General features: G+C 37.7%; 2 protein-coding genes across 3 annotated transcripts; one reads left to right on the top strand and one right to left on the bottom strand.

Moving 5' to 3' along the window:
- The first annotated feature begins 238 nt into the window (after positions 1-238).
- On the top strand, positions 239-6,631 carry LOC148781460 (epoxide hydrolase 2-like). Of its 2 annotated transcripts, none has more exons than XM_088871619.1 (5): positions 239-375; positions 450-652; positions 725-895; positions 1,884-2,131; positions 6,237-6,631. In XM_088871619.1, exons 1-5 carry the CDS (start codon positions 306-308, stop codon positions 6,490-6,492), a joined length of 948 nt encoding a protein of 315 aa, XP_088727745.1. In that variant the 5' UTR covers positions 239-305; the 3' UTR covers positions 6,493-6,631. The 2 variants fall into 2 exon arrangements, with proteins under 2 accessions (XP_088727745.1, XP_088727744.1); XM_088871618.1 differs by having other exon boundaries at positions 441-652.
- Positions 6,632-11,502: 4,871 nt separating this feature from the next.
- Positions 11,503-13,217, bottom strand: LOC18423117 (uncharacterized protein At4g19900). Its single transcript, XM_006827747.4, has one exon. It carries the CDS (start codon positions 12,979-12,981, stop codon positions 11,644-11,646), a length of 1,338 nt encoding a protein of 445 aa, XP_006827810.3. The 5' UTR covers positions 12,982-13,217; the 3' UTR covers positions 11,503-11,643.
- Between the last annotated feature and the right edge of the window lie 3,634 nt (positions 13,218-16,851).

Raw genomic sequence — 16,851 nt, 5'->3', positions numbered from 1 at the left:
AAATTTTGAGTATTGAAACATCTTTCAACACTATTTGAAGGTGTCCCGTACTTTGATTGTTTTAAGGCCTCAGCCTTATGCAAAACCACACACCCTTGAAGCCGAAAACAACCGCTAGCCATTTTTTACTCTTTGAGTAGGGACTCATGGACCACACACCTCCCCCTCTCTTTACAGTAGATTCTTCCAGTCTGCGCTACGTTATAAAACTCCAAACTATCCATTTCGACACGCCTCTGCAGCTCCCTCCCCCATACCCACTTCGTGCTCATTCTGCAAAATCCAAGTTTCAAGTTTCAGAGAGCATGGAGCAAATACAACACAAGCAAGTTGATGTAGGTGGCCTCAAGCTCCACGTAGCAGAGATTGGAAATGGTAGATTCTTGGATCTCTAACTCTCTCTCTCTCCCTGTGTTAATGGTGGTTGAACTATTTGACAGGGCCGGCAGTGTTATTCCTGCATGGTTTTCCTGAGGTATGGTATTCATGGCGCCACCAAATGGTGGCATTGGCAGCTGCTGGCTTCCATGCGATTGCCCCCGATTGGAGAGGCTATGGCCTCTCCGATCAGCCACCCGAGCCCGAGAAAGCCACCTTCATGGACCTCATAAAAGATCTAATCGCCATTCTTGACTACTTCAGCATTCCAAAGGTATAAAAACAACAACAGTAGTGGGGTGTTTATTGCCTTCTCTTAGCGTTTCTCAGGGAGTCTTACATGCAGGCGTTTGTCGTTGGGAAAGACTTTGGAGCTATTCCAGCTTACCAGTTTGCAGCCATTCATCCTGAGAGAGTTTCAGGGGTCATCACACTGGGTTTACCTTACATCATTCCTGGCGGACACGCTCTGAGTCATCAAAACCTCCCCAAAGGATTCTACATATTAAGATGGCAGGTGCAGTATTACCCTCTCTCTCTCTCTCTCTCTCTCTCTCTCTCTCTCAAGAAAAATTGACTTTAGAGTTCTTATAAGATCCACATACTTGGTTACTGGTGTTTATTAATCACTGGTACGCATGGATCCACACCCATCCTACTTACCACGAATGCTCTTCTTTTGTTTTGAGAATGAACTAGTAATGCTCTTCTTGCACCAAAAAGAAGTGTAAAATTTCGAAATAGTTCTGGGAATGGATCCAACAACTCTTGTTCATCACATCCTCTGCTGATTTTCAATGGATCCTCGATTTGGCCTTTGCTTATTGGGGCACACATATATGAATGCATCGATTATCTGCAAATAGCAGATAAAACTCCTGTACTTTTAGAAGTTTGACTGGAACATATGAAAAATAGTAATTTTTTATTTGATCTTGTTTGTTTTAGATCCATTAAATTTGTATAAATTCACAGAGGAATCCTATTAACTGGAGAGCATTTGTGTCATAGTTACCTAAGTGGTTGCGGAACCCCCCTAGATTGTGAATCAAACTTGCAAATAAAATCACCACTTGGCTGATCCAACACTTAATTTCACAATATAAGTTGCAAATGCATACCATAGAGACAAGATGATTATTTTGGGGACTGCAGAGAGGATCTAGATATTTGAGTTTAGCATTCAAGTACCACTTAGTCCATAGCAACATTCAGTCACCAACTAGCCAGTAGCTCAAGGCTAATTTCGCTACAATGACACCGTACAAATAACTCCATCTTTTTCCCTGAGGTTCCCCCAATACTCCTGAGTTTCAGATTCCGAATTAATGTACGGCTTCACCCCTAGTTTATGCTGATTGACTCTTTGATTAGGTCCACAATTAATAGAAAATCAAGTATATATTCAAAATATACCATGCCGCCATGACTTCCTGATGTTTTCTTCACAATTAACAATTCTAACTGTTATGTGCATGCACTGTGAGGCATTGCTCGCTGTGCAGGAGCCGGGGCGTGCTGAAGCTGATTTTGGGCGTTTGGATGTTGAGACAGTCATAAGGAACATATATATACTCTTCTCAGGCAGCGAACTTCCAGTTGCCAGTGAAAATGAAGAGATAATGGACTTGGTCCAACCATCAACTCCCCTGCCTAACTGGTTCACTGAGGAAGATCTCTCTGCATATGCTTCTCTCTACAAGAAGTCAGGGTTCCGTTTTGCTTTACAGGTGCCCTATCGCCTCTTTGAAAGGTAAGCTTTGGCAAAGATCTTTCTCAAAGCACTCTTCTGAAAATTGAGAATGGCGGTTTTCAATCTGTATTGATCCCACCTTTTCATGTGCATTATCTGCTATATCATGGACAAAGATAAGACTTGGTAAGGTTCTTTCCAAAAGCAGCATTCTGATAATCGACAGTATCAATTTCTGTAGTGACCCTATTTTTCTGACACTGAAAATAATAATAATAATAAATGCAATAAAAATAATAATATAAAAATAAAACAAAATACCTACATAAAGAAATGATTTTGAGTGATGATTCATTGTGTTGTTAATGCACCATGGGACCACTCTTTTATGACACCCTTCATTTCCACCGATTTTTTTTTTAAAAATATTTAATTAAGATATTAGGGTATAATGTGGCATTATGAGATAATGATAAGAGGTGATGTGGCATTATAAGATAACAATAGGAGGTGATGTAGCATTATAAAATAATTAACAAAAAATTAAAAATAAGAAGGGAGGACACATGCCTTGACATGTGTCAAGTTGAGGAGTGTCCTCACTCACTTTAAAAATCTTCCTTCACCCTCATGAGCTAATCATGAAGCTCATCAAAATTTCCACCTCGCTCTCTACCTAAACACCCCTGATTCCAGTTCTACTCTGTCAATAATATTAATATATCCATTTCAGAGTGACATATAGGTAAGTGACTTCATTTTTCCTGGAAAATCATTATTTGAAAAACTAATATTTCTATATTATTCCAGAGACATTTCTGCATTTAATTGTAATATTCCAAGCATAAATTTTTTATCTTGTAAGTGTTATGTGCAAGTGGCCTTGCTTTTCTTGAAAATAATTGTTTAAAAACTTGGGTTTCTGCACTATAAGTTTTACGTGTTTCTGTAACGTGATAATTAAAAATATTGTAAGTGTTATGTGCGATTGCTATAAATTGCGTCATATGAATTCATGTTAATGATTTCAATGGTATTTTGAAAATATGATATTATTGTTTCCTGATATCTACTACATAGATGAATGGCCTGCAATTGCATAACAATGTTTTTTGAATTTATATGCATGATAATATGACATAGTGATGTCCCTTGTGACCCTATGTATAGCATAGACATGTTGATGTTTCTTGTGATTTCATATGAGATATGCTTCTGATAAGATATGTGTGCATGGTAACATGCTTCTGATAAGATATGTGTGCATGGAAACATGCCTCTATTATGATCTAATGAGATATTTGTACCGGCAGCGGTGATTTTTCCTTACCCTCCATGATAGGATGAGAGTTGGGAGTGTGTGTGTTTGGGTGGTCGCTCTCCCAAAACTTATGTGAGACACTACTCATTGAGACCCCTTTGGCAGTGTAACGCTATTTCGCCGGAAGGGCTCATAAGAGGGTCGTGTCTTGCAAGGCCAGTGCCTATCACAAGCCCCAAAGCGCTGGAGACCATGTGCATATGTGAGGCACTACACACGAATTTACCCGTTGGTGGTGTTTCTCTCCTGGTTGTGATGGTAGAGGTTCTACGCATCAGGATTTGATTTGGGCTGATGGGTTGGGCTTCTGCTTCAAGAGTTAGTTGGTATCTCTTGATCTTGATTATGCTGGTGATATGCATACTTAAATGTTTTCAGTGTAACTAGAGCTAGCATCGAAGGAATTCATAGAACCTTAGAAAATACGGTTACGCTTATGCAGCACCAGATAGAGAATTATAATCTACCCATGACGTCAATTATAGGGAATAAGTGGACTAATCTAGTACGTCAATGAGATATGAGTGGACCTATCCAATACGTCGATAGGGATTAAGTGGACTCATCCAAGACGTTAGTGGCGTATATAGATGACCTACTTGGAATGCCAAGAGGGTACTTTGTGAAATCCTTTGTACCATGTTAAATTGGGCATTTCTATTAAAGGATTTACATATACACTTTCTCATACTGGTTCATATGCGTTCAAATCTTTTGAATTATGTTAAATTGTGGCTTTCTGAATTTGAAATTGTTCTCCATGTATGCTATTTCTCATATTATGCATTCTTTTAGAAAAGATTTACACTTTCCAACCATGACTTTTAAAGATAATGATGGTCACTTACTGAGTAGCCAAACTCATCAAGCTATTGTGAATTTTGTTTTTCAGATTAATCGCAGCCGTATTGTTCATATGTACAGCAGGAGTAGTTTGGAAGAAGTTTGTAGTCATGGATAAATTGCCTTTACAACTTTTGTTCTATCAAAATTGTATATATATATATATGAAAAACTCTTCCCAAGGCCTATAGGCGAAAATGAACAGTGATTTCGTTTACCTCCATCACCATCCAAACTTCATCGCACGGTCACAGTTGTCCGGTAGTGTTTCAATTTTCATGTTTTTTCTACAAATCCAAATTACTTAAAATTTGGAGCATGTGTACATCTTAGTGAGGCGCATCTAATAAAAATATGAAAAAAATAATTCGTAAAATATAAATTGACCAAAATACCCCTAAAAAATTTATAGGGGTCTTTTGGTCAATTTATATTTTACGAATTGTTTGTTTCATATTTTTATTAGGTGAGCCTTACTAAGATGTACACACACTTCAAATTTCAGATCATTTCGATTAGTAAAAAAATGAAAAATTAAAACACTATCAGACAACTGTGACCGTACGATGAAGTTTGGATGGTGATGAGGGAAGGCGAAATCACTGTTCATTTTCACCTACAGGCATTTTGTAGTATCTTTCACATATATATATATATATATATATATATATATATATATATATATATATATATATATATATATATATATATATATATATATATATATATATATATATAACGTGCGGTTTGTATAGAGTCGAGGCTCTAAACAATCAAATTAGAGCCCACCTTCAAATAGTGTCCAGAAATGTGGTTTCAACACTAGAAATCTTTGTCTAGCCTTAACATATATTTTATCTTGAATTATAAAATTTTAAGCTTCAAAAATCCTTTAGATGGAGCAGATCTATGAAAACTTGAATAACTTAAAAATTGACGGTCCAAAAATGCATTACAAAATGTACTATTTCCAAAACTTGAAATTCATTTTTTTCTCAAATCTATACATATTGATGTTGAGATGATCAATTTGAGGATATTTGGGTATCAAAATAACCTCTTCTAGTGAAACTTTTTAGGTAGGCTCTAATTTGATTGTTTAGAGCTTAGGCTCTATTTAAACTTTTCCCATATATATATATATATATATATATATATATATATATATATATATATATATATATATATATATATATATAGAACTTCATGTTATTATAAGTTGTGAAATAGACTTTGTACAAGTCTAAAGCTTTTGAATGGAAAATTTGTTTTGAAGCAATATATAGTAATAATTTTGAATTTGTTTTGTTCTTTAAGAATAGACTGTCACATCTCATGAATTTTAGTGTTATAAAACTTGGGGTATGACAATTTCCAATCTTTACTAAGGCCTTATTTTTCAATATTATTGAATTATCTGTTAGATCATGGTGAAAGGTAAGCTTTGCCAAGGCTCATTTCCAGAGCACCATTCTGATAATTGAGAATATCAGTTTCAAATCTTTATTGAACACATATTTTCCTATCTTCTAAATCATGGTGAAAGGTAAGGTTTGGCGAGGGTCCTTTTCAAAGCACCATTCTGATAATTGAGAATGTTAATTTCCAACGTGTATTGAGCATGTGTTCATGTAATCATTCTGTTATCTACTAGCACAGTGTGAAAGGTAAGCATTGGCAAGGATCCTTTTCAAAGCACCATTCTCTGATAATTGAGTGTGTCAATTTCCTAGCTTTTCATATATTATTGCATCATGTCCTAAATCATGTGAAAGGTAAGCTATGGTGAGGATTCTTTCAAAGCACCATTCTGATAACTGAGAATGTTAATTTCCAATCTTCATTGAACATATCTTTTCAAATATTATTGTGTATGTATTATCTCCTGAATCGCGGTGAAATTTTAGCTTTGGTAAGGATTTATTTTAGTGCACCATTCTGATAATCCAGAATATCAATTCCCAATCCTTATTGAACCCATCTTATTGTATTATGTGCTAGGTCATGGAAAGACGAGGCTGACCATCCAATGCCAACAGATTTGAAGGTAAGAGTCCCGGCCATGCTGGTAATGGGCAATAAAGACTATGTCCTGAAACTCCCAGGAATGGAGGATTACATAAACAGCGCTTTATTGAAGGAGAATGTCCCTGATCTGGAGATCGTGTTCATGTCTGAAGGAACCCATTTTGTTCAGGAGCAACTCCCAGAACAGATCAATGAACTCATCATCAGCTTCATCAAGAAGCATATTTGATCGAATAAGTGATATGGGTCCTTATGTAAGAGATGGCATTGTGCCTAATGAATAACTCTGTACGCTCCTAGAGAGCAACAAGTAATGTTCCAGAAACTGTTTACGGTTAATGAAGAAAGGAAAGATCCTTTCAATGCAATATCTGATACTGCATTTTATATGGAGTTTTTTTTCTTTTTTTTAATATGTTAAGTTTATCAACTATAAAGATAAGTGCAAAGGGAGAAACATAAGGAAGGAGCTGGCCACCCACCAATGGGTTCTGACGTCCAACCGAAAAAATAGGCTATTAACAGACAGGTGCCCTATATAAAATTCACAGTTCACCAAAAAATCTACAGTGACATTTGAACAACAAAAAATGGTAAGAACCAAAGCTGAAGGAGGTAACGTGTGCTCAAAAAGGTGCTCAAACAGTTCCCTGAGTGGTAAGCAAATTGGCTTGAGAAAGTAAGGCGGCTGCCTTAGCGAGGGTGTTGGCTTCACCATTAGCTTCTCTCCAAATAAGTCTTTTTCCTAATCTGTTAACTTTGTATTAAGAGAAGAGAATACATTATACAAAATCGCACTGACCTAGATATAGTGGCACAAAAAAGAGAGACAAAGAAAAAGGAAAAGACACAAGCGTACCCATTACTAGAACTTAAAAGAAACAAAAACAAAAACCAAAAAGAGGACCAGAAAGCAAAGTTAGGGCACGGGCAGCAGTGCTCCTTGTTTAGCTAGGGTGTCGGCCACTTAATTGGCCTCCCTTCAGGTATGTGTCCATGAAACTTTAATAGACCTGCAAATGTCGAAAATCTCTCATAAAAAATGGACCAAAGTCTCCAAAGGGGGGGGGGGGACTCATGAGAAGCCCAAGCAATGACATTTTGGAATCCCCTTCTACAACCAGGACGGTGCTCCTAACAGGATTGAAGTTTATAAGTCCTTCCAAAAGGGCACCGGCTTCTGCCGTAGTAGCATCTTTAATGCCGATGTAGGACAAGTATTGGAAGAGGGTTATACCCAAGTTCTTCCTGTAAATGCCTCGTATACCTGCTGGACTCGGGTTGCCAAGGAGCAACCGTCAAAGTTAAGTATGGTCTGGCCTAGATTAGAAGGTCTCCAGAGAGAAGAGCGGGAGACCTGTCTCGGACAATGGAAAAGAATGCAGTGCCAATTCGGGTGAAGTCGGCTGTAGAAAAGGAGTTTAAGAGTTTACTATTGGTTGCCCAGAAAATGACCAGTGATTTGATGGACTCCAACACTTGGAGAGGTTGACAATACTGCCCCCTGAGGATCCTATTGTTTCTCTCTATCCAGATAGACCACAGAGTGGCTGCTATCGTAGCCTTCCATAACAGCAAACCAGATTTGGGCCCCAGGGGATGAGAAGTTTGTTGAACAAGAGAGGGTACCGGCGATGGGGTCATCCAACACCATCCAAAGAGCTGGAGCAACTGCTCCCAAATGATGCTCGCGAGGGGGCAATGAATATACAGATGAAAGTCGTTTTTTTCATCCGTCGCACACATTATGCACCAATTGGGGATTTCTAATCCTCTTTTCTAAAGTTGATCTACAGTTAATATCTTTCCCAAAGGCAGACCCACATAAAGAATTGGATCCTCGGGGGGATGAAGGTGGTCCAGGATTTGGAAATGGTTGCAGCTTTAGGTATAGCGATGGGCGATTGCTGGAAGATGTTATGGTAGGAGGAGACCGAAAAAAGCCCAGAAGTTCTGGGACCCATATTAATTGGTCCTCACCAAGATGAGATAGGGAGAAAAGATGGATAAGGGCCGAAAGGTTTAATAATTCAGGGACCCCAAAATCCCGAAGGGGTCTACGGAAATCAGGGTTCCAGGAACTCGGGGACTGGTAGGGTGTGAAAAGGTCAGCTATAAAGGTGAGGGGGTTTCTAGCGAGGTTGAACAGGTTGGGGAAAGCTTCCGCGAGCGGTGTTTGGCCGATCCAAAGATCTGTCCAAAACCTTATTTTAGTCCCATCTCTAGGGTAAAGGCGAAGAAGAGGAAGGATAGGGGGTCGGCAACAAAACAAAGCTTTCCAGGCACCCGAGGAGTTCTGTGGTGATCTCGAGGGTAGAAACCAAGGGGAGTTGGACAACCGATATTTAAAACATACTACATCATACCAGAGTTGGTTTTGAGAGCATGAGAGCCTCCACCACCATTTACCCAGGAGGGCTAAGTTGTGATTGTGAAGACTGTGGATGCCTAAGCCCCTCTTGTCTTTGGGTAAACAAACCGCCTTCCAAGAGATTAGGTATATTTTCTTGTTAGCACTATCCCCAGACCAGAGGAAATTATGCATGAGGTATTCCGAATGTTGTACTACTGACTTGGGCATCTGGAAGAGTGACATCTGGAAGATAGGGACATTGGTTAAGGTGGATTTGATCAGGGTAGTTCTACCTGCAGGGGAGAGGTAACGGCCCTTCCAGGACACAAGTTTGCGTTCCACCTTATCGATGATGTGACTCCATTGGGGCTTTTCAGGTTTGCATGGCACAAGGGTAGGCCTAGGTACTTTGAGGGGAGAGTCTTGATCCCGCAACCCCAGGAGGTAACGAAGTTTTGTAACGAGATTGGGTCCATAGCTATTCCAATCATTTTGGACTTGGCCAAATTGACTTTGAAGCTAGTGGCAAAATGGAAGGTCTTCAGGGAAAGGTCGAGGGCTTCAGCTTGTAAGGCCAAGGCATCACAGAATAGCAATGTGTCATCAACATATTGAAGGTGGGAGATAGTAGGGATGAGGTTGCTGACTGTGAAGCCTTGCACTAGATCAGAAAGGTAGAGGCGGGAGATTGCTTTGCTAAACACTTCCTACAATGGCAAAGAGAAAAGGGGAGAGGGCTTCTCCCTGCCTAGGGCCCCTGGAGGGGGGGAAGAAACCCCTTGCTGAACCATTAATGAGAATGGAGAAGAAAGGCTGGCGTACAGAACTTTGGATCCATTTATGCCATCTAACCCCAAATCCCATCCTAGACCTAGTATTGTCGAGAAGGTCCCAATTGACATGATCGTAGCCTTTTCCCAGTCTAGCTTGACAACTAAACTGGGTGTTTTGGAGGTGTCTTAAATGTAAGCATTCATGAGCTATCGGTGTGCAGTCAAGAATTTGGCGGTTTTGAACAAAAGCACTTTGGGTTGGAGAGATGATCGAATTTATGACCGTTTTGAGCCTGGAGGCAAGGACTTTGAAGAGAATTTTGTATAAATTGTTAATCGGGCTAATCAGCCTAAAATCTTTGAGGTCTTTGGCCCCTACCACCTTGGGAATTAAGGCTAGGAAATTGGCTTTCATACTTTTATGAATGATTCCTCTATTGTGGATCTCGGCAAAGAAAGAGGAAATGTCGGGACAAAGAGATTCCCATAACTGCTTAAATATTGCCATTGGGAATTCATCAGGGCCTGGAGTCCGGTATTAGCCAAGGTGCTTGAGAGGGAGAAATGGATTGAAAAGAGAAATCAAACAGAAAGGATGAAGAGCAATCTCGGGCTTTGAAGAGCTTCTGGAAGTAATCTAGGATGGAGTTTTCTATTAAGAGGGGCTCGTCAACAAGTACTCCCTCGGAACAGATTTGGGAGATGGTATTGTCCCGTTGGCGGCAATTGGCAATCCTATGTGTCTCCAAGAGATATGGGAGACCCTACTGGGCTGTGTGATTTCTTCAAAAATATTATCAAGTCTTCAAGGCCAGGAGTCTGAGCCTAAGGCCCAAGATATAACACAAAAAGAGTCACCTTCGATACTGAGGGATTGGCCCCAAGAAGGTTCAAATTTCCTGAGTCCTTCCCAAACGGCTAATTCTTCCGCAGTGATAGAATCTGAGTGCCCAAATGGGAGAGAGAGAAGGAGAATAGAGTAGTGTTGTCCTTGTTGCGAAATAGCCCTCCTATACCTGCTGGGCCAGGGTCCTGAGACAGCACCCATCGAAATTTAATTTGATTTGGTGGGCATGGTGATAAAATTTCTTCTGTATTGAAATGATCAAATCAATATCCAATATGAAACATTGGAAGAAAAAGTCTCCATAAACAAATGCCACCTAGCCACATGAACAACAGATAAATTGGCGATTCTTCGGTGTCATACCTGTTGGATCTAAGATTTCTAAAAAACTAGAATATGAGAACACAGCATATCAAAAAAAGTTCTCTTAGAAACCAAACAATGTCTCCATGCTCAAGGGGAGACACCTGCTGTGCTTAGCAAACAGGCTCTGGTCCCTGCGGTTCATACAAGAAATTCACTAGAGACCTAAAGGAAATCCATCGAAGAACTACCACTAGATCTCATCACAACTCCAAGTTTTTTCATTTCTTGCACAACAAGAGTATGAAGATGGTTCTCTTACTGGAAGGCCATCGTGCTCTTGTGAGTTCATGTGTGCATGCTTGCATGTGTGTGTGTGAGAGAGAGAGAGAGAATTAGATCTGCAAACTGCTGCAAAAAGTTCAGAACAAGATATAGTAAATACATCTTATTGCAGGGACGCTTGATACCCAGAGTTGTCCTCCATTGAATATTTTTAACAAAGGAAATAGTTTATATAAGGGTGAAGCTCTAAACAATCAAATTAAGGCAAACTGCAAAAATTCACTAGAAGAGGTTTCAATGACCAAAAGTTCTCACATCCACATCTCAACATCAAGAATATATGGATATGAGAAAAAATAGCTTTCAAATCTTGGAAATACTGCATCTTGTAATGCATTTTCTTGACCATCAATTTTTAAGATTTTCAATTGTTCATACATCCCTTCAATCTACACTGTTTTGAAGCTTTAAGTTTAATAATTAGAGATGAAAACAAATTTTTAGGACATCACAAAGATTTCCAGTATTGAAACAGCATGTTTTGACACCATTTGAAGGTGCACCTTACTTTGATTGTTTAGGCATTATACAAACCACATCCTTTAAATAATAATAATAATAACAATAATAATGATGATAACAATAATAATAAATAATAATGGAGCAAGCATAAAGAGATTGAGTGAATGCGATAACACATTTTATTGCCAGTAATGCACAATACCAATTGTTGTCCTCCTTGGATACTGAAATCATGGAATGAATGAGTTGATTCATAACCAGATATCAGAAGATACAGGGGAGAAGAGCACCTTCTCCTCACGTTAGATAAGAAGATCCTGAAACATTACATAGAATACAGCAATCAGACATTAAATGACTGATTATGCTCCCATCTTCAACCCGGAGTCTCTTGCTATGCCTGTTCCACAAATGAACAGCATAACTCACCCTTCGAATGTGACCTAATTTTGCAAGCACCCATTTCAATTCCTTCCCATTACTCGGCCTCCTAAAGAAGCTTGGAATCTTACTCCAATTCACTGGATAAAAGGCCATGGGAGGCAGAACAGTGAAGTTGAAATCAGGCCTCTCAACCACCCTCGAGACCAGATAAGGCCCATTGTGTCCCCACTTATTCCCATCGAAGGTGAGCGCAAATTCCTCGATGAACTTGTACAGTAGAGGGTGGCTCTTGTCGAACGCCATCACTGCATTGTTCAACCTGCTCCATTTCCCAGTCTCCAAGTCAACGGTTTGTGCCCCAATTGCATTTCTCAAACCAGCAAAGCTCTTCATCACTATAACATCAGAGTCAATGTATACCCCCCCAAATTTATACAAAACAGCAAGTCTCAACAGATTAGAGAGGTTTTGGCCCAAAGAGACTTCACCTGGGTCCACATTTCCCCTCCCGAGCTGATTGAACCAGGCCTCTGCATCGGTTTTTCGAAAGAGGTATTCGAAATCAGGGGCAATTGCCATTACCCTGTAACCTTTGGTCAACAGTGGTCTCAAAACAATGTTCCCTTTCCTCGAATCCATGGCTTTCGAGAGTATGAGAACGCAGGCACTTGGGTGAGACTTGAACACACTCTCCACTGTGAAAAACTCTCTAAAACCAAAGGATTCGAGAGAAGAAATCCAAGTCATGAAGAAACGGAGCTTACATGAATTAGAACTGAAGAAACCCTTTGCTCTTGCAGAAAACTGCTTAGTGAGAGGCCCGGACTTGAGAATCCTGAACCTGGACCTGTTCTCTTTGAACCACCTGATCCTGCCATCTACAGTGGTGTTTAATGGGGGAACTAAAGAGTTCTCATTGTCCTCTTTTTGTGTCAAAAGCTTGAAACTCCGATGGGTTTCAAGCTCTTTAGAGAGATGATTTTCTTCTTCCTTGATAGCATACATGACTGAAACTGTTCTTGGACCCCTGACTGTGTTTTCCGGTGAGAAATGGATGTTTTCCGATGTGGGATTTGCCGGAAAAGGGAGATGGAGGCAGAAGATGGTGACCCCATTGCAGGCCGACACTAAGAGCAAGAGAGCAGCTAGAGAGAAGGTGGGTAAGAAGAAAAAGAGCGAGAAACTTCTCAGTGAAGAAGAAGTAGTGATCTTTTGAAGAATCAAACGAAGGGTTCTGAGCATGACCACCATGACTCACTGCTCTCATCTTCTCAGAAATGGGCTGCCATTAACGGCGCGGCAAAATCAAAAATGCATTTCACTTTCTAGAGAGACAAAAAGAGGATTTCTCAAGAAAAAGAGCTTTTTTAGAGAGAGAAAGGGAATCGGTCGAAGAAGAAACCGACGTGCCATTTCATGGCGCGGCAAAAATCAAACACGCATTTTTTCATTTTGAAGAGAGAAGAGAAACGAGGAGGAAGGAGGCCATAAAAACATATAAAGGACAGCTTTTTATAAAGGTTGCCTCCTTATACTGTAGAAGTAGGCACACCTCCAAAACTTGTTTAGAGTTGTCGTTCTCGTGTTAAAAACTTGCGAAGACTTAGATTTTTTTTTTTTTTTTTTTTATTCCTAGTTATAAAAGTTAAAATTATAAAATGGTATAGTTTGAGCATATTGATGAATACTTGAAAATCTTAAAAATAGTAATTAATTACACGATATATTATGTTTTTGGATTTAGAATTATTTTTTCCCTTCATAATTATATATCTAGATAGTTGGGATGGTCAATTAGAAGGTACCCAAAAAAATACAAATTTCTAGTCGCTTTGAATTTCGAGGATATCATATTGTATTTTTTATGTGCGAAATAAAATAACCAAAAAAAAATTATCCTTTCAAGGGAGCAAAATATACATTTGGTCCCTTGGGTACACCCTATACAGAGGCATTGTTGGAACATAGATACTACTACTTTATGATAAGGTGGTCACAATCGGTCATAACCGTCATATGTAAAATCTAATTTCCATGTATTAAACATTGATAAATTTTCTTTAGAAGTGCACACATATTGCCACCAGGTTTTCGTGTACTTCTTAAACCTAAAGTAAATGACTTTAATATATGACTTTTTGTTAAATTTGGAGTGTAACGGATAAGGTAAAAATAAATAAATAATATATATATATATATAAAGTATATAATAATACCATTTACTTTTGGTACAAGGTGGTCACAATTAATCTTGACTAATAGATGTGAAATTGTGTAGCTACATTTATTTTATTAGCCACACTTAAATTTCAAAATAAATTTTTTCGTACTTTGTGACATACCCACTATCAAATTTCACATCGGATGATTGTAAGTAATTGTGACCTATATATATATATGTGTGTGTGTGTGTGTGTGTGTGTGTGTGGAAAAAGCTTCTGTGAGCCAATGGGCTCACAATAAAAAATGAGCCCAATGACTTAGATTGAATCTAGGCCAATCTAACGATCACGGACGTCCGATAGACCAAATTCAATCTGGACCATTGGACTTATATTATTATGTGAGCTAGTGGACTCACCCTAACATCTTCCTATATATATATATATATATATATATAAATAATGAGTCCCTAAATAATCAAACTAAGACGTATATCAAAATTTCATTAGAATAAGTTGTTTTGGTGCTGAAAAACTCTCAAATTTGATCATCTCAACCTTTAGATATATGGACATAAAAAAAAATAGACTTTGAAGTCTTAGAAATAGTGCATCTTGTAATGCATTATCTAGACTGTCAATTTTCAAGATTTTCAAGTATTCATAGATCTACTTGATCTATCGAGGCCTTAAATTTTATAATTAGATATTAAGATATGTTTATGACCATCATAAAGATTTTCGATACTGAAAAATGACATCTTTCGATACTATTTGAAGATGTGCCTTACTTTGATTGTTGAGGGCATCAACCTTATACAAACTCACCCACAAAAAAAATGACTACATACAATGAGACTGTTAACTTTTGATACAAGGAGGTCGCAATTATTTGCAACCATCAGATGTGAAATCCGATAGATTGGATGTGTCACAAAGTTCGAAAAAAATTATTTTGAAGTATGAGATTGATCAATGGAATAAATACGGCCATCTAATTTCACATCCAATGGTCAAAATTAATTGTGACCATCTTGTATCAAAGATAAATGATCACATTGTATACTTTACCAAAAAAAACAATTTAAAAAAAAAAACTGACATGCCCCCTAAAAAAAAGTATGGCAATGGATCCAATGGTCAAAATTAATTGTGACCATCTTGTATCAAAGATAAATGATCACATTGTATACTTTACCAAAAAAAACAATTTAAAAAAAAAAACTGACATGCCCCCTAAAAAAAAGTATGGCAATGGATCTAAGTGTAAGAGATTTTGAAGTTCTCTTTTCTTCATTAAATGATTCTAAAGTCAATCTCAAAATTCGAGATCAAGAAAATCATTGATCTTTTATTAGAGGGAGCAAATGTGCAACTTGCTTTGAGGACCATATGGCATGAGAAAAAACAATGCTTTCTTTATGCATTCCATAAAAAATGAGGAAAGAAAATCGGTCGTGCAGGGATATGTACCATTGTTATAAACACGGTGACTTTTTCTCAATATCATGCATTCAGATCATCAAGTCACTTTCCACGAAGCATTATTAAAAGAAGGAAAAGGCATTCACCATGGACCCAGACCAAGTTGTCAGCTATCCACTTTCTTTCCCTAATATTTTTTTTGAAGGGAGAGGTGATTGAATTTCAATTAATAATTACAATTGTATTTGTGTTTAAATTTTAATTTTTTTTATAAATCTAAATAATTTGAAATTTGGAGTATTTATTTATAAAAATAAGAGAACTTAGTAAAAATATCCAAAAACTCACAAAAATTAAATGGATCAAAATACCTGTGAAACTTTTAGGGGTATCTTAGTTAATTTAGTTTTGTGAATTATTAAAAAAAAAAAAGTATTAAGTGCGCCTTGATGAGAATTGTGGACATCTAAAATTTCACGTGATTTTGATTTGTATAAACAAATAAAAATTAAATATAAAATATGGTCATGACCGTCAAATCGGTCTAAATTCAATATAATTGTTGGGCTTACACTATTTCATTAGCCCAGGATTTTACTTTTTAAAAAAGTAAAGTTTATACAATTGAGCAAGCAATCATTTTTAGTCAAAAGTAAAGTTTATACAATTGAGCAAGCAAGCATTTTTAGTCAGGGTTAAAAACTTCGGGCCCTCAATCCTCAACGGGCCATTTCCACATTCAATAGTTTTGTATCATCGATTATCCATTCATATTGTTGTTTAGAACGACACATATATAAAAAACAAGAATAAATAAATAAAAAATTATTGCAGGGAATCAAGTGCTTCAAAGCAGTGTTATCAAATTCGCTTCGTTTCTGCCGAAGAGGCCGAAGCTTTTACATTTTAGGCATAAACCGAAGCGAAGCGAAGCCTGGAGTGCTGCTTCGATCAGATTCAGGTCGCTTCGGTCGGATTCGGGTCTGCTTCTGCCAGCAAAGAAATAGCTATATAAACTTTTTTTAAATAATATTTTTTATTTTATTATTTGTAATTTTTTTCTATTATTTATATATTATACATAAATATCTAATTAATTTATATTAAAATTATAAAATTTGAATTCTTCACCCAATTGACCAAAGCACTTAATTGTTTACTTTTTCTTATCAAACCGAAGAAGACTCAGAAGCAAATCCGACAACATTGCTTCAGAGCTTCTCTAAACCCAGATCGTCACCCACCGATTCGGTGATTTGACTTAATTTGAATAGTTTATAAAACCCTAGTTTTAAATTGTTAGAAAAGTCACATCTTGAGGTCCACGAAATTTCAGCTTTTAGTATTTTTACTGGTTTATGACAACCCATCTAGCGCAATAAGCAAAATGAAATTCAGGGATTGAATTTGGAGCACCGCATTTCTGGCCGAATTTGGACCAAAATTGGAACACAAATTTCCATATACTACAATGGAACCAATCCAAAAGGCAGTGGCCGGCCTTGATCTTATTTGGTTCGTCCTTGCAAAGAAC

Source organism: Amborella trichopoda, chromosome 7 (genome assembly GCF_054954075.1).
Source record: "Amborella trichopoda isolate Santa Cruz 75 chromosome 7, AtrichopodaSantaCruz75HAP2 v2.0, whole genome shotgun sequence".
Classification (NCBI taxonomy): Eukaryota; Viridiplantae; Streptophyta; class Magnoliopsida; order Amborellales; family Amborellaceae; genus Amborella; species Amborella trichopoda.
This window is presented reverse-complemented; position numbering and strand designations above follow the sequence as displayed.